Source organism: Orcinus orca, chromosome 9, assembly GCF_937001465.1.
Source record: "Orcinus orca chromosome 9, mOrcOrc1.1, whole genome shotgun sequence".
NCBI lineage: Eukaryota > Metazoa > Chordata > Mammalia > Artiodactyla > Delphinidae > Orcinus > Orcinus orca.
In genome coordinates, this window is record NC_064567.1 from 5,745,230 (window position 1) to 5,769,018 (window position 23,789).

The following is a 23,789-nucleotide window of genomic DNA, read 5'->3' on the forward strand; positions in this document are numbered from 1 at the left end:
AGCGATGTGGGCTAGTCTTTGGCGAATGTTCTCATTGCTCGTGGGTAAACACCAGGTCGCACGGTAGGTGTATCTTAACTTTATAAAAATATGTTTCTGCAAGTGGCCGCAGGGTTTTACATCCCTTCCAGCAGCTCAGGAGTGTCCACCTGCCCTGCATCCTCACCAAGACTTATAATTGGTTGTCTCTTTAAATTTCTGCCATTCTAACGAGATGTCTCGTTGTGCTTTGAATCTGCATTTGAGGGGGAGTTTTTAAAGGATGGGCATATTCTTGGCCTTTGAGGCATTAGATCAGGAAATGTCGAAGACTTAGGTGAAGGAGGGAGAACTGGAGGAGCAAAGTCCAAAACAAGAACAGGAATAGACAAGCTGGGCATCCTTGGAAAACTGCCAAACGCTGAAGGAATGTTGGAATTGTGCATCTGTAGGGGTTGAGGACATGGATTCTGGATTCAAATCCCAACTCCACTGCTTACTTGTTGTGTGACCTTGGGCAAGTTACTTACTCTGCCTCACTTTCCACATCTATGAAATGGGGGTAATAATACCTACCTCTTAAGATTGTTGAGAAAATTAAATGATATAATAAGTCTTCGTTGGTGCCTTACTGTGTAAACACTATGAAAGTCATTATTATTGTCCCCATTTTTGAATTTATTATAATTCTATGTCTTCCCACTACCTGGCCCCTAACAATTTCCCTGGGAGGGAGGGGGAGTGTAGTTACTGTAACCACCTCTAGGGGTCAGGCTTCAGCGCCTTTCACTTACCTAAGCGGCGCAGTATTTGAGGATAGGATATGGGGGACAAGGGGATTCTTGGACCCACGCGTCCAGCCTTTGCACTACCACCCTTTTCTTCCCTACCCCAATCCAATGTTCCCCCTTGGAGACCTCTGGCCCCTCTTTTGGGAGGGAGATGTCTTATCATCATCTCCTAGAAGTGGATTTGAACTCGGGCAGAGCAGGGAACCCCGGGTCCGTGGGACCTCACACTGAGCAAGCCAGAGGATGTTTTCACCCCTCAACCCAGAAGGCTGAGGTCCCGGCTAGTCCACAGACAGGGCACAGATTCTGGCTAAAGGTGTTCCCTCCCTCCCTGTCCAATAAAAATGGGTCCCAGTCCAGTGGTTCAAGCCACAAACTGGGAAAGGTCTTCAGATAATAGGTTAGATTACAGGTTAAAACACACACGGACACAACAAGGAACAGATGACAGGTTAACACACACAAAAGCAAAGGAACAGATAACAGACTAATAGACATACCACAAAGGAATAGATAACAGGTTAACACACACACATCAGTCAGGAAGGACTCGGGGAAAAATGAGCAAAGGATATGAGTAAGCAGTAAACAGCAGAGCAAACATGATGTACGTATGGACGATGTTGAGAAGCTGAACACAAATGCATGGGTCTGGGGGGCCTTTGCTTCATCCTGTGGAGTTGAAGGTGTGCTCATGCTTCCCCTGACAATTTTACTAAAGGTGTGGACCCCAAAGGGGGCGAGATTGGCCCCGGGGTTCTTTTGGGAATGTGAAGGTGTTTCCATTTGTCAGAATGACAGAGGAAGGGTAGCCTTCAGTAGGCAGGACCCGAGGATACTTGATACCCTGCAACATGCAATGAGCAATTGTCCCACAGTTTCACCCATAAATGCAGAATTCCCTGGTGGTCCAGTGGTTAGGACTCCGTGCTTCCACTGCAGGGGTTCGATCCCTGGTTGGAGAAGTAAGATCTGACCAGCCTTGTGGCGCAGCCAAAAGAAAAAAAAAAAAAAAGACAGTATTCTTTGCCTGATTTTAATATACACTGAATTTTCCCAGCATGCAATTTACTAACTAGATGGGAGATTTTACTTAGTTTTCTGAGGGACTTTTCCAAGAGTTATTCATTCACCGTTTCAGAAACTGGGGTCACTAACAACAAAATAACAAATTGCAGAAGGGTGCATATACAATATTGCCACATTGTAAAAATGTGTATTATTTCCCTGTATACAAATAGACAGTAAAGATGTGAAAACATGCAAAGAAATAATAAACACAAACATCACGGTAGTGGGTATATGTGGGGAGGAAAAGCTTCTGATGACTTCTTTCTTTAAAGAAAATAAATCAACCTGACATAAACATGGCAACACATTAATATTTGACAAACCTGGGTAGTGGGTGTGTCATTGTTCCTTATTCTCTAGAGCTCTCTATGCTCTAAATTGCCCAAAAGGGAGAGAGACTTGACAAAAACAAGAGGCAGGAGGATGGAGGCAGGCAGGTGGACACTGAATCAGCACACATTTTGCAACTTTCTGACACTGAGCAGCTACTGACAGCTTTTAAGTTTGCATGTTATTGAGATTTTCTAAAAATCAAGGTAGCACCCTCAGCCTGCTCCTTCCACTGTCACCACACTTACGCTGAGCCCATTCCCCCAGTATTTTGTCCCCAACTAGCTGTCATATGTGGCTTAAGATCTCACCTATTTCAAAGTACATGTTAACAATGCTTTGAAGATGATCCACTCAAAGAAATGAGTCTCTACTGGTGAGGTTTTGCCAGTCTTGTATTTGTATATGTATGTATTGATAGCTATTTAGGGGAGGAGCTCTTCTCAGGCACACATAGATCATGTGAGTCTTGGCAGACCTGACCTCCTTATAATGAAAATCCTGAGTGAGAATTGAGATGTTGCATTGGGAATGGGGAATAGAGGTTAAAATTGCAGACATCTTATCGACAGGTTCATTTTTTACCAATTCTCTGAGGCCTGTGACTGGTCATTTTTCAGTATGCTTTGCAGAAAATACCCCAAATCACTGCTCTGTTTTGAATTCTGCCCACATCCCCTGTGTGCATTGTCTGTGGGCCCTGGCATAGTAACGGCAAATACAAATTAAAGATAAGACACTCTGAAAATAATGAGATCCCGCTACACACCTAGCAGAATGGCTAAAATCCAAAACACTGACACCACCAAGTGCTGACAAGATTGCGGAGTAGCAGGAGCTCGCATTCATCGCTGGCAGGAATGCAAGCGGTGCAGCCGCTCTAGAAGACCGTTTGGCAGTCTCTTCAAAATTCAACATACTCTTAACCATATGATCCAGACTCGCTGGATACATACTGCTGATATTTACCCAAAGGAGCTGAAAACTGATCTCCATGCAAAAACCTGCCCATGAATGTTTATAGCAGCTTTATTCGTAATTGCCTTAACTTGGAAGCAATCAAGATGTCGTTCAGTAGGTCAGTGGATAAACTGTGACGCAGCCAGACAATGAAATATTATTCAGCGCTAAAAGGAAGTGAGCTATCAGGCCACGAAAAGACGTAGAGGAAATGCAAAGGCATATTACTCATTAAAAGAAGCCAATCTGAAAAGACAACATACTGTATGATTCCAACTAGATGACATTCTGGACAAGGCAAAACTGTGGAGACGGTGAAAGGATCAGTGGTTGCCAGGGGTTGGGGCGGGGGGAGAGGGATGGATAGGCAGAGCACAGAGGATTTTTAGGGCAATGAAAATACTCTGTATGTATATGTATGATGCTATAATGATGGATACATGTCATTATACGGTTGTCAAAACTCGACACCAAGAGTGAACTGTAATGTAAACTGTGGACTTCGGGTGATAGCGATGTGTCAATATAGGCTCATCAGCTACAAGAAACGTACCGTCTGGGTGTGGTGCTGATGGTGGGGGAGACGGTATACGTGGAGGTGGGGAGGGTATGGGAACCTTCTATACTTTTATTCAATTTTGCTATGAACCTAAAACTGCTCTGAAAAATAAAGCCTATATTTAAAAAAATAATAAGGGGCTTAATTTTCCCAGGTGAATACAAGGGAAAATTAAATTCCCCTTTTTCTTCCAGAATTTCTTTGTCTTTTTCACATGTATGGGCGCCATTTTTTTTTTTAACATCTTTATTGGAGTATAATTGCTTTACAGTGGTGTGTTACGTGCACCTTTTTAATGGCTAAAGAAACCTCTTGCCAATCTAATAATACTCTGAAGGTTTCCTGTAGCAGCTGGGAGCTATCTGTTTGAAACATAATGTCCCACCTCCCAGTTTCCGGGGAGGAGAGGGGCTTAACTTCAGCTGCCACCTTACTCTGAACTGCAAAGCCTATTAATTTTCTCATATCTGGGCATAAAGATACGAGAAAATTATATCTTGAGAACATGTACATAATGAGTATGTCTGCCTGACTCTGAAAGGCTGAGCCTTCTCTGTCTCTGCAGTCACTGTACAGATTGCCTGGGACGCATCATCTCTTGGGTTAATGCTTAGTCAGTAATACGACTGTTCTCTCTCTTCAACCTATATGGACAGGCTCTCTGGGTTGGGAGATTTTGTTTTGAATTCCATTTCCCCAGCAGGGCCCATGTCCGGAAGCAAACGTTAGAATGTGTGGTTTGGCCAGTGTGGATGACCGTGGGGATGGCAGTCAGGCCAGGCCCCCTGGCAGGCCTGTCCTTGGATGCAAGGGTGACATGCAGGTGGTAGTGTCTGCACTACATGTGCCAGCCTCCCAGAGCAGGGACAAGGTCACCCCTGTGCCTCCATTGTCCATGACCTCCTTTTCCTGGACCTGAAGTGTCTCATCCGTGAAACGGTGATAAAAATCTTCTTTCCTAAGAACAGCTCAGACTGCTCCCCGCACCCGCGTCCTCTCTGCCCTGTCCTCTGTGAAGCCCCCTGGGGTCACCATGGCTTGGATGAGCTCTCTCTCCTTCGAGCTCAGGGTTGGCCCCTTGCCCCAGCTAACCGCCCTGCTTTGTTCTCCGCATGCACGTCTCATCCCCCCGGCAATTTGGGGGTGCGCATCTTGTGGCCTCAGTGTTGACTCTGTTCATTCCACAAACAATCTTTGAGCCTCTGTTATGTGCCAAGAACGTCTGTGCCCTGAGAAAGTCCCACGCTGGGGTGAGGCTGCGTGTTTCTGTAAACCCGTCCTTGCCGTCCAGGGTGGTCTGGGTGCAGAGCACTGTGGCCCACCGGCGAGTGGGGTTTGAGTCGGGGCGGGTGACACCTCAACAGATCAAGGGTGAGCACGGACTGGGCGGAGAGGGGCAGAGGTAGAGGGACAGCATTCTGGGGGGCAAAACAGCAGAAGTGGAGTCTGCAGGACCACAGCCTGGCATAGAGATATAGGGGCAGCCCAGGGTGCTGCTGGAGCAGAAAATTTAAGGTGCGGCTGGGAGCTAAGACCGAAGTGTAACAGAGCAGGACCCTATTGGACCTTCCTGACAGACCCCTCCCCCGCATGTCTCTGCCTGACTCTTGTCTGTAGAAAAGCTGTAGTCTCCCAGGCCTCCCCTGAGTCACAAAAGCCTGGCTCAAGAATTAATGAGTGGAAGGATGTGAACATGTAGTGATAGAGAGAGCAGTGGGGCCAGGAGAACTGGTAAGAATTTGAACGGTAAATCAGCCATGTGGCGTCACAGAATCCTTAGTTCCTCCCTGAAGTACCTAGATAACAGCATCTGAAGCACACTTCCTGAGTTGTTTTACAGATGCTAAAATCCCCACCAAATGGAAGAAGTTAACTACTTGATGACCATGAGCACGTAGCCCCCAGGCCTACTGGAGCCTGACGATTGATCGATCACGTTAACCCCTGTGACACCACCGCACTCTACCGCACCTGACACTGCCCCACTACCTCACCGTCAGCCAAGCAGAGACTTGTGCGGGAGCCAGACCACTTCACACCCTGCAACTCCCCTCCCTCACCCTGCCTATAAAAAAACGTTCCCTGAAACCCCGCAGGGAGTTGCAGCCTTTTGAGCGTGAGCCAGCCGGTTCTCCTTTCATGCCCCTTGCAAGAAACCCTCCTCTGTGCCGAGCTCCAACATTTCGGTTTGTCTGGCCTCCCTGTGGGTAGGGTACACAAACTTGGGATGGACAAGAGCAGCGGGCAGGGGGGCGGGCAGGGGCTGTCTTCTTTGCCCTCTGGAGCAGGGGTCCATCCTTCTTCACTCGAAGAGAAAGCGAACTCTAGCAATGTGAGCCTCGGTCCCCGGGTGGGAGAGCGCGCGGCGGGAGGTCTGGTAAGGCTCTGTGCGGAGGAGGGAGGGCGAGGGGAGCCTGAGGAACCCCACCCCAGGGCAGAGGCGTCGGGGGGCGGGGCGGGGCCCACCAGTCCTGACTCAGCAGGGCCGGCGAGAGAGGAGGCCTTGGGGGCTGGCTGGGCTCGCAGGCGCGATAGCACCAGGGAGACCCCCGGGAGGGGGCGGGGGACGGGTTGGGTCCCACGGGCCGGGCGGCCCCTCGCGGGCTTAGCACGCCCGACAGCACTAACGCGCCGGCCCAGCAAATCTTTTGTCGGGGCGGCGCTGAGCCAGCAGGGCGCCGCCCGCTATATCTGGGGCCCCCGCGGGCCGGTGGGACCGCGCACGAGGCGCACCATGGCGCAGCGCTCGGGGAAGGTGAGTGCCTACTCTAACCTCTCGCGTCCGTCCGCCGCCGCCCAGGGTGACCGCAGGGGCCCAGACACCCGCCCTCATTGCTCTTTGTGCTGAGGATGGGGGCCGGGGACAGGTGCGGCCAACCCGCTTGATGCCCTTTGCATCTGACAACCCCGAGCAGAGTGGGCTAAATTTCTGAACAAAACGGGGTGCCTGGCCCCGGCTGAGGGCCTCTGTGATGTGGGTGGGGAGTTCTTCCACCCAGTGTCTCCAGCACTGGTTCTGCGGCGCCAAGCCCCTGCCCCAGAGCCCGGCGCAGGGACGGTGCCCCAGAGCCCGGCGCAGGGACGGGGCTCAGACCTAAGGGGTGCCGGGGTTGGAGTGGGGATCCTCGACTTGCCCTGCAGCCCTTGGGCCCCGCTTCTTTGCCTGAGGCTGTTCAAACGTGGCTGCTGCTTCCTCAGGATCTGCTCAGGGGCCCTTGGGGCAGGTTCTCTGCAAAATGTTGAAATTTGAGGGACCTTCGAATCCTGTGGGTGACCAGTTGTCCTTGAATATCTGGGGGCGGGGGGAGCCCTCCATCAGACCTGCCTTGCGCAGGAAGAGTGGCAAGTTTGGATCTCTACCCCCTGCCCTGGCTCCCTATTCTAGCTAAGCTGAGACTGCCTTTGGTTTCCAGGGGCTACATTCAAGGTTAGTGGGTGAGAGCATTACTGTATCTGTCTGCGGGGGCTGGGTTATGCCTCAGCGACAACGCCGAGAGCTCACCTCCGCTGTGGTCTGCACACCCTCCTCTGTGCTGCAGAGGGACACCTTGCTATCAGCAGAGGGAAAGGGAGAGGCGAGAAGTGGTGCGTGGTGTTCAAAGCTTCCACGTCCACACACATCCCTTTGGCCAAAGCATCTGGCCTCGCCTAACTCCGAGGGGCCCAGAGGAGCAGTTCTACCATCAGTGACAGTACACGTACATCATGACCACAGTTACTGGGCCCCAGGCAACATTACTTTGCCAGGGCCCTTCTAGGAGCACAATTCTTGAAACCCAAAGAGTTATTGAGAGTTGGAATTTTCGGTTCCTCTGCAGAAAGTGAGTGAGTTTTGGGGTTGGTATGGTTCTTCTGTTTGTTTTTGTTTTGTTTTGTTTTGTTTTTATTGAAGTACAATTGACTAACAAGACTTTATTAGTTTCAGGTGTATAACATTGTATATTTTTTTATACATTATCAAATGATCACCACAGCAAGTCCAGTTACCATCTGGTTCATGTTTAGTTTGGGAACAGGGACTACCCATCAGTGCTACCTCACCATAGGACACAGTGTCTGAACTGACCGCCGGGTTAGAAAGCTCCAGGTCTGACACATGCATGTCACCCAGAGGAGGGGCCTAGGACACAAAGGGACGGGGTTACATTGAAAAAGCCCTCTTTTGAGCCTTTAATCCCGTGCCAGGCCCTGACTTGGCTCGTTGGATTCAATATCTCCTGTTAAGGGGCCCAGTCTCGGAAACCTGACTTTCTGGAAAGTGAATATTCGGTTATAGGGTTGTAGGTGAAGTGTTTTCTTTTGAAACATTTCGTTGGATGTTATGTTTTAACAATAAACAAAAATTGAGTTTAAAAAATGCAGTGGGAGTTGGAAAAGACCCTGTTTTCAAACGGGCTCCTGGACAAAGGGGAAATCCCTGTCCCCTCATATCTTCTGAGATCCGTCTGCTCAACCATGGCCTCCTGGGGTGGGGCGAGCCGGGTGCTGGGTCTGACCTCAACCCGCCAACCAGGCATTCTCTCACCCAGGCAACAGGCAGTGTTGAGCGCCTACTGCATGCTGCAGGTCGGGGCTCCAGGGCCTGGGAATTGGGGTTCAGTAGTGGAGAGAAGCCCCTGACTCCTGGGTCCTCTAACCTGGCCTTTCTAGATTACTCTCTACGAGGGCAAGCACTTCACGGGGCGGAAGCTGGAGGTCTTCGGGGACTGTGACAACTTCCAAGACCGAGGCTTTATGAACCGGGTGAACTCTGTCCGTGTGGAGAGTGGGGCCTGGGTCTGCTTTGATCACCCCGACTTCCGGGGCCAGCAGTTCGTCCTGGAGCACGGCGACTACCCCGACTTCTACCTCTGGAACAGACACAACGACCACATGGGCTCCTGTCGGCCTGTTGGAATGGTGAGTGGGCCTGGGCCACTCCACTTGGCCGGGGTGGGGGCGGTTCCTGCTGGAGTGACCCAGGGCCCAGTTAGGCCTGGTTAGACGTGGGATGAGTAATCGGGGGATGGGGGTGGGGGGAGCAGGGCCCTCCCAGCTTTAGGAACGGATGAGACTGTGAGATCTTTAAGCCCGAGAGATGTCCCCACACAGACCCAGCCACTCCCGTGCGTGGGGACCCAATAGGAAAGCCCCTGGGAGTTTTCATTCCTCCATTTTCAGCCATGTATCAGGAAACCACTTTCAATTTCTGATGCCAAAATCTTGCTGAGTTTTCCACTTAAAATGCTATTGAAAACATGAGAGGTTTGGATCTGCAGCCAGATAGGGGAGCATTCAGCTAAAGTAAGGCTGATGTGGTCCTGGTGCGTCCACCCAAGCAGGTCATCTTCTAGTGCTTTTCAGGAGCCTTCAATGGAGTGGCCGACGGAGGAAGTTTAGGTATCACTGGCCAGGCAGCGGGAATTGGGGGGCAGGAGCCAGCAGGTGGCTGCCTTTTCACAGGGCCGCCCAGTACGTGCGGGAGAGCCAATGAGAGGTGTCACTCCCCCATGGCGAAGTTGCCCTCAGGGTATAGGGTTTGAGACTGGGCATTCCCATTCCTTAGAATTTTTCCATCTTCAAGTCCTAACTGACCTTCTGTGAGCTCCGGAAGCTAGGGTGGGAAATGGCTGGTTCCCGAGACCAGGGGTGTACAACTTATCAGAGAGTCTCGGCCCTGTGTCTGCGGGAGGACCCTCTCCTGGATGGACATCTGAGGACCCCCAGGGGAGGGGCCTCCTGTGTGGAAACCCCTCTCTTTTCTACATGGGTTGCAAAACCAGCTGGGCGTTGGCCTCTCAAATTGTAAGAATGCTTTCTTAAGATTTCCACCAGGTCACGGACATTTGGAAAAAAGAATTAACATGGCTGGCCCTGGATCTTGCATAATGCTATTTATATGAAAACTACCCTGGGTATCTTTCGAATGCTGTTCTCGGAAGAGCTGTCCTTGGGGCCAGCTGTGGCGCAGACCCAGCCCCCGCCGGCGCCAGAGCCCGTGGGGAGCTGGCCCACCTCGGTCTTTGGAAATACGGGGAATCTTATGGGGAGATGTATGTCCTCGTCCCAGGGAGCCAGCAGGGATTTCAGCAAATGAGATCCCTGTTATTTGTTTTAGATTTTTGGCTTCGTGTTTTAATAAACGTTCTATTACAGTTTGTAAAATATTATCATTTAAAGGCTGCCAGTGGCCTGTGGCCCAGGAGGGGGTGAAGGGCAGAGGAATGCGGTGGTATGTCTGGGGCAGGAGGAAGCCCAGTGGCCCGGGCCGGTCCGAGGGCGGCCGCTGTCCCAGGAGGTCTGGCCCTCTCTGAACCTTGGGTTCTGCAGTTGAAGAACGAAGCGACTGGACTGGTTCAGGGGCTCTGAATCTTTTTAAACTAATAGACCCCTTTCATCCAACCAAATCTCATACGCAAGAATGAGCGGCAGTTCTGGTCTGAGGGGCGTGCGTTGAGGTCGGGGTACTCACCGGCCCCCCAGCCCAGGAACTCACGGGTGCCCTGGGTGCTGGGTGGGTCCAAGCTCCTGCCCACACGGGCTCCTGTTTATGACGGGAAACGTCACCACTGTTCACCCTCTTTCCTTCCTCCACTTGTGGGGGGCCCACAGCATGGGGAGCATTTCCGCCTAGAAATCTTCGAGGGCTGCAACTTCACAGGCCAGTGCCTGGAGTTCAAGGACGACTGTCCCTTCCTTCAGAGTAAGGGCTGGGCCAAGAACTGGGTCAACGCCATCAAGGTGTACGGGGACGGCGCGTGAGTAGAACCCGCGTGGCCGCTGACCACGGTTCCCCGCCTGCCGGGCTGGATCAGACCCCAGCAGGGGGGCCGCCTGTCCCCTGCCCAGAGACCTTTTCCCTCCCCCATCTGTCCCCCTGGCCCAGGAAGGCCATGGTGAGGGGACGCAGGGCCCCAAAGGCCCCCCTCGATGGCAGGAGGGCCCTTTGCAGCCCTAGCCGTTTTCTGTGACTGGGCTGAGCTCATGGGCTGCGCTTTGGTTTTCTCGAGCAGGGAGAAGTCTGCTCTCGCAAGGGTGGCCCTGCCCACATGCTCACCCGTTATTTACTCCGAACTGGACCTCTCCTGCCACACACCCAGCCCTGCCACGCTGGCCTCCCGGGGAGATGATGTCACAGTGGCTCACTTCTGGGGGATGGAGAGCGGCTGGGAGGCTTTTCCCCAGGCCCAGGGGGGCTCGTCCGCCCTAGCCCCAGAAAGCCGTCAGAACCCTGTGCTTCCGTCGACTCCCGCACACCGGGTTCCTTCCACCAGCCAAGGGCATCTGAACGCCCATTGTGCACACCCTTTGTGCCAGTTTCACAGCCCCTGCTCACACCCCAGCTGCCCAGCTGAGTGGAGAGCGTTGCCCCATTTTACAGAGGAGCAAGCTGAGACCCAGAAAGTTACCCCACCCCGCTGGGAGTGGCCCCACTGGGATTGCAGCCAGGCCTTTGGCTTCAAGTCAGACTGTCCCTGATCTAGAGCTGGGTGTCTCCCCAGATCTCAGCCCCATGTCCCAGGAGAAGAGCCCCGAAACGTGCATCCCAGGAGCCTGGCTCTTCTCTCAGCAGCTACGGGAGCCCTTTGCTGTCTGTGTTTCTGAGGCACGGGATCAGGGTGCAAGCGAGTGGTCATGGGAGGGACTGAAGGAGGACGTGGCCGAGCTGGAGGAAGAACTCCCCACCTTCCCCTGCGAGGTCAGATGTTGGCTGCTGGGCCCTGGGCCCCTGACCCAAAGGCCTTTCAGAAATTCCAGGTTTGCCCTCAGTCAATGGCACCTGGCAATCCAGGGGTAGAATTCCAAAACGACCATTTGCTGGCTAAGTTGTGTCTTGTGAGGCCAGAGTCGTACCTTTGTGTAGAAGGTGTCCTGAGCCCCGAGGCCCAGTCCCCCTCCAGCCACCCCCGGGACTCCAGGGGCTTGTTAAGAGAAAAAGGCAGGAAGGTAGGAGCTAAGATTTGACTGTAGGGACTTCACCCCCCACTTCACCTAAGCGGAGATGGTGCTCAGAGGGGCGAGGACTCCGCGGGGCACTGCCTGCAGTGGGTCCCACGTCTGGACCCGGGCTCTGCTCCGTTCCCCATGGAGCCCTCGTCCTTGGCCTCCTGTGACTTTAACTTGTAAAAAAAAAATGTAAGCCCTTGGCAAGGAAAAGCTGCCCAGTGGTGCCCCCCAGGGTCCCCTAGTGTGGGCGTGACCTCCTTCGAGGGCTTTCCGGGCATCTGAGGATGGGGGAGGAAGGTGGGTCTCCCCACACCTCCTACCTGCCAGGAGCCATTTTCTTTGGGTCCCAAGTCGCTCAGGAATGGCCTGTCCCCACAGACCCATGTCCTGAAGGGCACCTGGAAGAGATATGCCAGCACCTCGAGGCCCACTTCCCAAGGGTGCAGTCCTGGTGCCGACGGCGGACGGCGCGCCCCTCCCTCCCACGGCAGGAAGCAGGGGAGGGTGAGGGGTTCCTGCGGAGGCCTAGCCGGTCCCTTCCTCTTCTTCCTTTTGGGGACGCCCATATGCTCCAGGGCAGCCCAGGACACTGCTGGGGGTCCTTCCCAGCTCCTCCAGGGAGGGAGGGAGGGGCTGACTCCCTTGGAGGTGCCTCAGGCCACGGCCTCAGCATGTGCGCGGAGTGTGGGGAGGTCATGGGCAGGGTGGGGGATGCGGTGGGCACAGCATGTGCGCGGAGTGTGGGGAGGTCATGGGCAGGGTGGGGGATGCGGTGGGCACGGAGAGGCCGGCGGGGCAAGGGGTGGGGAGAGGCCAGACTGGGCCCGGCCTGCCCAGTGCTCCCCACTCACTCCCACTCTCCACCTCTCTCTCATGCCCGACCCCTGACCCTCAGCAGACTGTGCCAGGCTCCGGATGTGGGGTTGGGATGGGGGAGGAGAGGGACGGTGGTGGCAGGTGAGTGGCAGCTGGCCTTGTGCTGGATGGGCTCACAGATTCTGAGGATGTGTCTCCTGGGGAGAAACCTCCTTCAGCACCAGAGTGCTTTGGGGTCCATGGACAAGAACCCTTAGGTCAGAGCACCCCATGGCCTGGGCCAGAAGGGACCCCAGCAGCCAGACCTGGGTGTGTAGCCCCTTTGTCGGGGGCCTGGAGACTGAGGCCTGCTTTGCTTCCCAAGGCCCCCAGCCCCTCCGTGACTGACAGAGAAAAACGCTGTGTTCTATCAGTGGTCAAAGAGAAAGAGGCCAGAGTGAGGTGGAGAGGGCCGCCCTGGACAGAGTGGGTGTGGAGCAAGTTGGCTTTGAGGCCTGCCGTGCTCCCCGCCGCCGCCCCCTCGCCCCTCAGCACAGGCTCCAGAGCCCAGCTCAGTGGGGGGGGTCCCCCTGGCCCTCCCAGCTGCCTGCTTGTCTCAGGGACAGTGGAGGGATGGGACTGCGACAGCCACGCTCCCCACGTGTCCGGAGGCCTCTCCTCAGATCACACCCCCTGCCCTCCGGTCTGCAGGCAGAGACGACTTTTGGGGGGCCCCATCCCCCCACCGCCCCTTCCAAGAGAGAAATCTTCCCGATTACCTGCAGCCCCATAGCCTCTGGTGATGAGCGGCCCTGTTCTCTCCTGCCCTGGCCCAGAGCCCAGCCATAGGTGCTCCTAGACCAGTCCGTGTCCTTGTCGCCAGTCTCTGCTCCCCGGCCTGTTAGCAGCTGCCCTGGAGCTGGGAGCTGCGATGGGGAGGGAAAGGCTCCCTCATCCGTGCAGCTGCCTCCCTCACCCCTCACCCCACCGCAGGAACCTGTGGTCTGACTGATGTGAGACTCGCCAAGGCCTGAAGCAGGGCTGGGCGCACACGTGGACCCAGGAACACATTTGCTGAACGATGGAACGAATGAATAGTAATCAGTTCCCATTCTGTGCCAGGCCCCCTGCCACGTGCTGGGTGCTGTCTGTGCAAACAGCCTTTTTCAGGAGCAGGAAGGAGTGGTGTGTGTGGGCGGGGGAGTGGGAGGATGAGAGTGGACGTGCGTCCTGGAACCACTCCTGGCCCTTGTGATGAACATTCTGGACTGGTCAGTTTCAAATGTCAACTGAGCACCCCTGGGTGCAAAGTGTCTCACCGAGCACTGGCCCGGACACACGGGGCAGTGAAAGGACGGGCGGGAGGTGGGCGGAGAAATAAGCCAAGAACGGGGATGGGGTCACGGGCGGGAAGGGCTGGCCCGGGGCGGAGGGGCGCGGGGCGGCGGCTGCGGGGAAGGAGGGCACGCGCGGCTGTGGTGCCAGGACAGGAGCGGCCGGGCCCTGCGCTGCTCAGCACCGGGCCCTGACCTCCGCCGCCCTCTGGCCTAGGTGGGTCCTGTACGAGGAGCCCAACTACCGCGGCCGCATGTACCTGGTGGAGCGCGGCGACTTCCGCAGCTTCTCCGACTGGGACGCCCAGAGCGCGCGCGTCCAGTCCCTCCGCCGGGTGGCCAACTTCTTCTGACCGCCCGCCCGCCGGTGTCTGGCTGCGACCAGGAGCGGCCCGGAGAGAGGGACAGTCCCCCCAGCCCGCCCGGGACTCGGACCGTGGGAAATAAACGTCATAAAAGCCAAGCGCTGAGTGACTCCTCTGCCCTTCGTGACCAAGGGACAGCCGGGCGGGGGGCCCCCAGGCCCTGGGCAAGGGGCTGGCAGGACCCCCCGGCGTGGGAGGGACCGATCAGGAAGGGTGGAGGGGGACGTTGCGAGGCACCCGCTGGGGGAGCATTAGGGCTGGAAGGGACCTATAGGTCATGGAGTTCAATCCTGTCACTTCACACGTGAAAAGCCAGCGTCCTACATGGGGAGTCACCACCTCGGGTCCCAGAGCAGCTCCCAGTGGAACCAGGATGGGGCCAGGGCGCTTCCCCTTCCAGGAACCCCACCCACAGGCCAGTTAGGGGAGAAAGGGGCAGCGGGGGAGGCGTGATGGGGGCGGGGCGAGGATGTGATGGGGATGGAGCGGGGCAGGGGACCGAGGGGGTCTGCTGTGAGGTGGGGGCTCCCTCTGGGCTCTAGTCTCCCTGATCAGGGACAGGGGCTGCCAGGCCACGTGGTCTGGTCCACTCCACAGCCAGGCCTGACCCAGGGGTCCTGAGTCTGCATCTCTGGGGGATCTTGTAGTTTATAGGGGAGGATCTTCTGAAAGGAGTGGCTGGATCCCAGGGACACATCACTCCTTGTATCCTGTAAGGAGAGAGAAACTGGGGGAAGACGAGGGGGAGTTGCTTCCTGAACAGGTGGGCTCTGGGGGGATGGAGGGGTAGGAGACTTAGGAGGAAGCTGAAGGGGTGAAGCTTTCAGGGCTGAAGGGAGCAGAGAGCATCTGCTCACCCGCAGCTGCTTGCAGGGCTGCACCACCCAGGGCCCAGGCTCTCTCCATCCCGAGGGTGAATCCACGGAGCTTCTCTGTGGCCCGGGCCCTCTGCAGGACACTGGGCCCACCTTGCTGGGGTGGGTTTGATAGGGGGTCACAGCCCCAGGAGAGAGGGAGGAAGGAGCCTGGCCTGGGAGGTAGTGGGATTTCCGGGAATAAGAGGCCCCCGATGCGTCCCCACCCATACTTCAGTGTCCAGCCTCCTGTCCCCAGTGAGAGAGGGCCTGCTGGATCCTGGGAGTGGCCCAGGTAACTCCGCGCTCCCCGCCTACGGCTGCCCACCAGAATCCTGAGCAGCGGCGCTCACCGTCCCAACCAACAACTGAAAACCACCACAGAGCTGATGGAAAGCCGTAGTTTGGAGTAAAAATAGGCCTTCATCTGTCATATACTGCCATTACCTATCCCAATTTATCTTTATCTGATATTGTATGCTTTACACGCACACATTTTCAGTGCTAAGGGAAATGAGTTACTGATTTTTCTTGACTTCTTTCTTTTTATTATTAGGAACCCTTTCCAATTGTATTCAAGCTATTATATGCTTTCCTTTTCTCCACATTTATCACTTGAATCCTTCTGAAACTTGCATCTAACTTGGACTGGCTTATCGTGTAAATGATAGAAGCATAACCGCCACCACGCACCAAGCAGAAAAAAAAGAAAGAAACCACCACAAAACTAACGGCAAACCAGTCAGATCTCTGAGCCCGGAGTACCTCGCCTCGTGTGAGTCGAGAAGAGGGTTTGTTGAAAACCATGCTCCTGTTTTCCCCTTTCTCTGCCCGTTTATTCGGGGATGTGGCGCTTTCCGTGTGACCTCAGCTACACTCGTCCCCCCGTGTGGGAGGCCCTGCCCACAGCCATGCCCTTGTCCCTGCTCAGCTGCTCTTTCCTGCAACTGTCTGACCCTCAGAGCTCCACATCAGGCCTGGGAGGGGAGGGGCCAGCGGGGAGGGGAGGGGCCAGCGGGTCTGGCTGGCCCCAGGCTTCCAGGATCTCACACCCCTTCCCCCCCCCCCCCCCCCCCCCGCCCCGTGTTGATGTTGACGATGGAGCTTTTCTTTTATGCTCTGACTTGATGCCAGGCTCTGTACTAGTGGAACCTGTGTAATTTTACTTACTGTGCAATAACACCAAGATGGTAATATGCTTGTTATCACCGCTATGAAGGAGAGCTAGACGCAGACAGGTTAAGCAACTTGCCCAAGGTCACACAACAGTCAGGATTCAAACCAGGTCTCGCTGATACCTTTGCTCCCAGCCACTCCGCTGCACACACATTTGCATATACAGGTGTATTTTATCGATACAATAGTTAAAATAACAGTAGTCCACCCAGTAGCAATCACATACTCAAAAGCATAGTCCCCTGCATCACCTCATTCAAACTCCCCATGGCCCATGAGGAAAGGAATCCAGACGTCCTTACCCTGGTCAGCGGGCATCACGGGGAGAAGCGGGGCCTGGTGTGAACTGGGTGCAAAGTGTATCAGTCAGCACGGGGCTTAGGTGATGGAAATGTTTTCTCTCACGGTTCTGGAGGCCAGAAGTCCAAGATGAAGGTGCTGGCAAGTGTGGTTTCTCCTGAGGCCTCTCTCCCTGGCTTGCAGGGGGCCGTCTTCTCCCTGTGTCCTCACACGGCCTTTCCCCTGTGCGTGTCTGTGTCCTAATCTCTTCTTGTAAGGATACCAGTCATATTGGATTAGAGTCCAACCTAACGACCTCATTTTAACTTAATCACCTCTTGAAAGACCCTGTGTCTCCTAATACAGTCACATTCTGAGGTTCTGAGGGTTAGGACTTCAACATACGAATTTGGGAGGGACACGTTTCAGCCTATAACATGAACCAAATGGTCTCTCCAGGCCTCAGTCTCCTGCTCTGTGAAATGAGGGTGATCACGTCTGTTGTTTCAACTGTATACAGCTGTAAAGGCCGAACAAGTAACCCTGAGAAGGTGCCGTATGAATACTGGCTCTCAGTAGTAAGTGATGCACTGGATGTCACCCAGAACGTGGGGGGAGCAGCGTTAAGGGCCAGCTCTGGGTCTCCGCCCCGATCCTCTCTCTGTTACTCACTAGGATGTGTCCTTGGACAAGTCACTGCCCCGTGCCTCAGTTTCCCAAGCTGTACAGTGAAGATAAGCCCCTCCTAGGGAATTAAGGAAGAATCCCCCTGGCTGAGGAGCTCGGTCCAGTCCCCGGTAGCCAGGGGAGGAGCCAGCCTCGCACGCAGCCCTTCCCTCGTTCCAGAGGTTTCTCTAAACTCATCCAGTTCCCCAGCACCTCATTAACTGGTGATTTAGTGCTTCACCAATAGGCTTGTGCTCCCAGGTGACCTCCCCCTCACCCCAGCCCTCTGCTCCGTAATCTGTCAGCAAATCTGCTTTTTGTCTCAAGAGGAAAAACAAGATTCCCAGCAAAGTGCTTGTGGGCAGACTTGTAATTTGTCTGATGTCTGTCCAGGGGGTCGGTGGACCGAGGGCCAGCGCCTTCGAAAGAGACTCACACATGCTTCACATACTTCTGTCTCAACTCTGCGGTTTGGAGAGCCGGGGCGCTCCCAGAGCCATCCTCGTGTCCTCAGCCATCAGTCCTCCCACCCACCGACCGCTCCACGCCCCCTCCACCCGGCCCGCGCCCCCTGCCGACCAGGAACGCGCATGCGCTGTTTATCAGGCCCGTCGGATCACAGGAAAAACATTCCCTTTGAAAACCCCACAGATGTTCCCACAACCTCGCTGCCGCTGCCCCACCCCCACCCCCGTGAGCCCGGAGTCCCCTGCGCCCCTGAGGACCCCCCTATGTTCCCTGACACGGCCTCCTGTCTCCACCTCCAGAGCCCTACAGATCTGTGTTCCCTCAAGAAACCCCAGGGATGGCCTTTCCTGGTGGTGCAGTGGTTGAGAGTCCGCCTGGCAATGCAGGGGACACGGGTTCGAGCCCTGGTCCGGGAAGATCCCACATGCCGCGGAGCAACTAAGCCCGTGCGCCACAACTACTGAGCCTGCGCTCTAGAGCCTGCGAGCCACAACTACTGAGCCCACACGCCTAGAGCCCGTGCTCTGCAACAAGAGAAGCCACCACAATGAGAAGCCGCACACCTCAATGAAGAGTAGCCCCCGCTCGCCGCAACTAGAGAAAGCCCGCGCGCAGCAACGAAGACCCGATGCAGCCAAAATTAAATAAATAAATAAATTTATTTTAAGAAAAAGAAACCACAGGGATTTTCAATAAAAACCTGTTGAATGAGAGACCTTAAAAATGTAGCTCCAGAGTTTCCGTTTGGGAAGATGAGAAAGTTCTGGAGATGATGGTGGTGATGGTTGCCCAACGACGGAAGGTGTTAAATGAACTGTGCGCCGGATAATGGTTCGGATGGTAAATCGTCTGTCCTGTGTATGTCACCACAATAAAGACAAAGTCTGGCTTCTCGTTGCTGGGGGGCTGAGGGCTGTCGAAGAGCCTCCCCAGATTCTGGAGGACAGCGTGGGTCCCACCTGCCCACAACTGCCCGTACCTGGGGAATCTCTCACTCGCACCCCTCACCCCCCATCCAGTGCTGTGCGATGGCTGCCGAGGGAATGGAAAGTGCACAAGGGGTCGTTCCTCCCGCAGGGTGGCTCAGAGAGCCGGGGTGAGGACCTGGGCTGAGCCCTGACCTCCTGACCCCCAGTCCCTGCCCAGCCACACAAATGTCGGGGCGAGCCCGATGACACCGAGGGAGTGCCTTGCACTGGGGCCTGTGAGGCCTGGACCTGTAAAATGAGCTCTTTTGTAAATAGGCCCTTGGCTTCCCTGCTGCCGGAGGCTAAGCCCCTCTTTGGAATCAGTGATTGAAAACATCCCTAAGAGTCCAGCGGACACTGTGCCCTGGCATGGCTCTGCCGGGAGGGGGCTGGGCGGCAGCTGCCCTGGACGGGCCTGTGGGTTTGGAGCCAGCCTCGCTGGATGCCGAGACCAGCCCCTCGGTCAGTGTATGTGGCGGGGGCAGGTTGAGCGGTCAGAAGTGAGAACCCCGCTCCTGGCCATGCAGCCCCCAGGACTATGCACTCTGGGTGGGGGGCGGGGGCCAGGTGAGCTATCAGTCGTGTGGCAGGGTCCCACTTCAGCAAGAGGGGGAGGGCACTTGTGATGCTGCAGGCTGCCTGACTCGGGGACCAAAGTCTGGGGAGTGGACAGGAAGACAAAGCCACCCCGTCTCTCCACTGACCCCAGAGTCCACAACAGCCAGGGCAGAGACCCCAGCACTGGGACTGAGAAGGTTGTCTCCTGGGTCCCTTTCCCATCGAGGACTGGGGAGGCTGCCCCTGAGTGCCTGGCCTGGGGAACAGAGCAGCGTGTCCACTTCACAGCTGGGCCCAGGCCACCCTGGGCCCCGGGGCTCCTGGATCACGTGGACAGAGAAGCCAGCAGGAACGGGGCGCCCCCCAAACGGGGCGGCTGGTGGAAATCCTTTCCTGGGGCCTGCCAGAGAGGAGCCTCTGAGACGGCAGGGCCCTTCACACAGAGAGGCGTGGGGCTCAAGCGCCACGACACCACGTGGGGGCTGGCTGCCACGGCCAGGAGAGTGTCCACCTTCCTCAACAAATCAGATGGAAAAGGTATATGACGGAATCATTGGACTTTTGAAAAAGAAGAAAAAAGGTGAGGCCATGGTAAGGTTAGCTTCCACAATGCTCTATGTAGCAAGCAAACTCCAGATTCTCTGCTGGAGAGGGACCCCGGACTGGGCCAAAGCAAGCAGGGAAACAAGATCGATTCCATGAGGCCGAGTCCAAGAGATAAACCCATTTTCCCAGAGAAGCACAGAGATTCCTGGGACTCCGGCCAGAAATGAATTTCTTCCCTGGGTCCTCAGGACCCATGCTGATCATCACAAGCTGCGTCCTCAGCAGATCCCTCCCGCAAAGAAAAGAACAAGTTTCTTAGGAATTTTTTGCTAATCACATCCCATAGGGGTAGGCCTGTGGCATCATGCCAAAGTAAACTTTCTGTGGGGGAGAAGATTTTAACATCACTTGTTTACATAGGAACATTTAGCAAATTCTAAGCGAATCTAATCGGGCTGTTGAAGCAGGGCCTGGCCATACTTGGTTATCAGTAAATACTAGTAACGACAACACAGCGAACATTTATTGAGCAACTACTATGCCCAAAACACTGTGCTAAACTATTTTTTACTTATAACGAGGTGGGTATGTGGCTCTTGTCTCTTTTACAGCTAAAGAAGTAGACTTAACAAGGTAGCAGTAACTTGTCCAGAGCTGCACCAGAAGTGGCAAAAGCAGCAAAGAGCTCCAGCCGGCCGACTCCAGAGCCCGTACCTAACTCCTGCCATCAACCACAGCAGAGGTTTTCCTAGATTTCAGACCCAGACACGCACATCTTAAAAATATTCTTCTCTTTGTTAAGTAGTGTAGGGTTTTGGTATCTGATTTATCATTTCGTCCATAGGTTATAGAAGATAAGACAGTATCTCAAAACAGAGTGACAGACTGAGAGAACGACCTTATGGTTTCCGGGGGGAAAGGTGGAGGGAAGGGATAGTTAGGGAGTTTGGGATTGACACGTACACACGGCTATATTTAAAATGGATAACCAACAAGGACCTACTGTAGAGCACAGGGAACTCTGCTCAATGTTATGTGGCAGCCTGGATGGGAGGGGAGAATGGGTACATGTGTATGGTTGGCCGAGTCCCTTTGCTGTGCACCTGAAACTATCACAACATTGGTAATCGGCTCTACTCCAATATAAAATAAAAAGTTAAAAAAAAAAAAGACTATCTCGATGCGAGTGAACATGCCTCATGCTCTTGGACTCAGAGACCAGCCACCCTATCACACCACTTAGGGGCATGGGAAGCCGGGTGGGCGGGGGCTCTTTGGACTGTCATCCGTCGGGAGTGGGGCGATGCACTGAGGCTCCCACAGGGCGGTCCCTGGGAGGCAGGGGCCTTTTTCATCAGCGACCATGGAGAGAAGGGTGTTTGTGTATGAGCAGTGGGCAGCAGTCACAGGGTCCTGCCAGAGGGTCGCCGGCAGGGAGCAACTTGGACCTACTACAGCTGCTGTGATTCTGCTGAGGCAGCAGCCACAGGGTCCTGCTCCCAAACAGATGAAACTCGAGGTAGGGCAATTAATTCTCTCTCCTTGGAAATGAAATCTGGTACCAAATCACCCCAGGAGAGAGGAGGGCTGGGGCCAAGTAAACTCACAGCCACATCCCAGAGATGCATTCCTCAAGTTCTGGCTGCCGAGACGTTGACTTTTCCCGAGTTCTTGACCTTCTTTAATCTGGGTGTTCATCTCTCCTTCACTCACTATCCTTCCAACAAATCCCCCTTTCTTGCTTAAACTCCCCAAACCCAGTTTCTTTCGTTTCAGCCAAAGAATGCTGACTGACACCCCTGGTCGACCACCCTTTCTGCTCCCAGCAAAATACAGGCAGGTGTGGAGTTAGGGGTGAGCTGGCCCTGGTCTCCACTCGAAAGAACCCGAAACTCATGTAAATACCCTTTGTAGGATTAGCAACCCCGGTACGAATTACACTTGGCTTCAGAAACCACACAGAGAGCAAGCAAATGCATGGTTTTGAGGGAAGCTAGAAATCTTCTGGAATGAGTGAAAACAGATGTTGCTACAGCAAGCTCCCTGACGTTCCCTCCGAGTCACACACAAACACACATGCAGACACACACACACACACGCACACACAAACACACATGCAGACACGCAGACACACACTCTGACCAGGCTGCCACAGTGTGTCAGATGAAGAGCACGGGGGCCCACATGCAGAAGCTCTGAGGTCTCTGACGGCAAGTGTGTCCGCCCGGAAACTGACTGTCGCCTTGCTTATCTCATCCTCAGAGAAATGCTCTTAGGACATCACCCACATCTGAATATTCGGGGAAAGGCACTCTTGCCAGATCTTTGCCCAAGATCTCTCTAGGAAAATTCAGCGGGACTGGAGCGAAAGGCAGGACCACGAGCCTTCTATGTGTTAGCACAGAGGGTGGGCCTGCTCCTTCCAAGCCACTGACTCTGTCATTTGGTGGACACGCCCTTAGACTTGGCGATAACAGATATGCAATCTCCACTCACCAGCTGAGCGACTTTGCTTAACCTCGAGAGGCTTCAGTTTCCTCATCAGTAAAATCAGGAAGATGATAATTATCCTGAGAAGTCATTAGGGAAGCCAAAAGTTACTACCCAACGTGTAATTGTGCCTGCCTTAGGACTGTCACTCAATTATAGTGGAATAAAATAAAGATTACAAAAGCACAGAATTTTTGTTTGTTTAGTGCTGTTTGGGGGTGGGGTGGGGAATATGTCAGAAAGTTTCTACCACCCTTGTAAATCGTCACTTTCCCATTGGCCGGCGAATACAGAGACCTGGTTTTACCTCTTCGTAAGCTGCTGCAAGCAAGATGCTGGTGAAGAGTATGAATGATGGGTTAGTTTCAGGTAATTACTTGCAATGAGTTGGCAAAGTCGGTCTGAAACCATAAACCAAAGATGGCTGCCACCTGCGCAGGGAAAAATCAGGATGCTTGGGAAAGTCTCTGTCTCAAATATCTCTCCTTCTGAGGCTGAAATCTGGAATGTAGGGGGAAGAGCTCCCTTGGCCCCCTTAACAGCAAATGGAAGCCTAGTAATTCCACTTCAAGAATAATTGTGCTATATTTAATTGTTGAGTAATGGGAGGGACCGTGGGCTGGGGCCGGAAAGGGTAGAAGGGATCAGACCAGGACCCTGAGGGAAGGAGAGACGGGCCCCCTGGAACAGCAGGAAGGTCCCTGGAGGCCCCCCGGCCAAAAAAATGGAGGCTGAGGCAGCATTAGCTCAGCTAAACTCTTGCCTTGACATCTGGGGGTGTTTCCAGTTTTGACTATTGGAAATAAAGCTGCTATGAAAATTCATGTGCAAGTCTTCACATGGACAGATGCTTTCGCGCTCTTGGCTAAAGAGGAATGGATGAGTCATATGGTAGGTGTATGTTTAACTCTCTAGGAAATTGCCCAACTGTTTTCCGAAGTGGTTGTACTGTTTTATATTCTCATCAGATGTGCAGGCACGCCTCGGAGATGTGGGCTCTGTACCAGATCACTGCAATAAAGTAAATCTAACAATAAAGTGAGTCACACAAATTCTGGGGTTTGCCGGTGCATATAAAAGTTATGTTCACACTATATTGTCATGTACTGTGTGCAATAGCATTATGTCTAAAAAAAAAAGTACATACCTTAATTTTAAAATATTTTGTTGCTAAAAAATGCTAACCATCATCTGAGCCTTCAGCAAGTCATAGTAACATCAAAGGTCACTGATCACAGATCAGTGTAATAAATATAATAACAATGAAAAAGTTTGAAATATTTCAAGAATTACCAAAATGTGACACAGAGGCACAAAGTGAACAGATGCTGTTGGAAAAATGGTGCCGACAGACTTGCTTGACACAGGGTTGCCACAGACCTTCAGTTTGTAAAAGGCAATATCTGGGAAGTGCAATAGAACGAGGTGAGCCTGTATATGAAAGTTCCAGTCGTTTCGTATTCTTGCCAACAAGAATTCTTGAAATGATCAGACTTGTTCATTTTAATCATTCTAATAGGTGTAGTGGTATCTCATTGTGGTTTTAATTTGAATTTCTCTAATGACTAGTTTATGTTGAGCATCTTTTCATGCGTTCATTGGTTATTTTGTATTCTTCTTTGGAGAAATGTTATTTAAATCCTCTCATTTTTAAATTGGGTTATTTGTGTTTTT

At 53.7% G+C, this 23,789-nt stretch overlaps 1 protein-coding gene across 2 annotated transcripts; it reads left to right on the forward strand.

The window, feature by feature from the left end:
* Nucleotides 1–30: 30 nt before the first annotated feature.
* Nucleotides 31–22,304, forward strand: CRYGN (crystallin gamma N). 2 transcript variants are annotated; one of them, XM_049715178.1, is made up of 6 exons: nt 31–6,445; nt 8,341–8,589; nt 10,282–10,427; nt 13,963–14,873; nt 14,984–15,087; nt 15,203–22,304. In XM_049715178.1, the coding sequence occupies exons 1-4, from the start codon at nt 5,918–5,920 to the stop codon at nt 14,096–14,098; spliced, it is 1,059 nt and encodes a 352-aa protein (XP_049571135.1). In that variant the 5' UTR covers nt 31–5,917; the 3' UTR covers nt 14,099–14,873; nt 14,984–15,087; nt 15,203–22,304. The 2 variants fall into 2 exon arrangements, with proteins under 2 accessions (XP_049571135.1, XP_049571136.1); XM_049715179.1 differs by lacking the exons at nt 13,963–14,873; nt 14,984–15,087; nt 15,203–22,304 and adding an exon at nt 11,172–12,332.
* Nucleotides 22,305–23,789: the final 1,485 nt, after the last annotated feature.

Coding starts and splice junctions, on each gene's coding strand:
- CRYGN (XM_049715178.1), top strand. CDS start 5,918: ATGGACAAGAGCAGCGGGCAGGGGGGCGGGCAGGGGCTGTCTTCTTTG. Junction 6,446..8,340: donor TGGCGCAGCGCTCGGGGAAG/GTGAGTGCCTAC, acceptor TGGCCTTTCTAG/ATTACTCTCTACGAGGGCAA. Junction 10,428..13,962: donor AAGGTGTACGGGGACGGCGC/GTGAGTAGAACC, acceptor CCTCTGGCCTAG/GTGGGTCCTGTACGAGGAGC.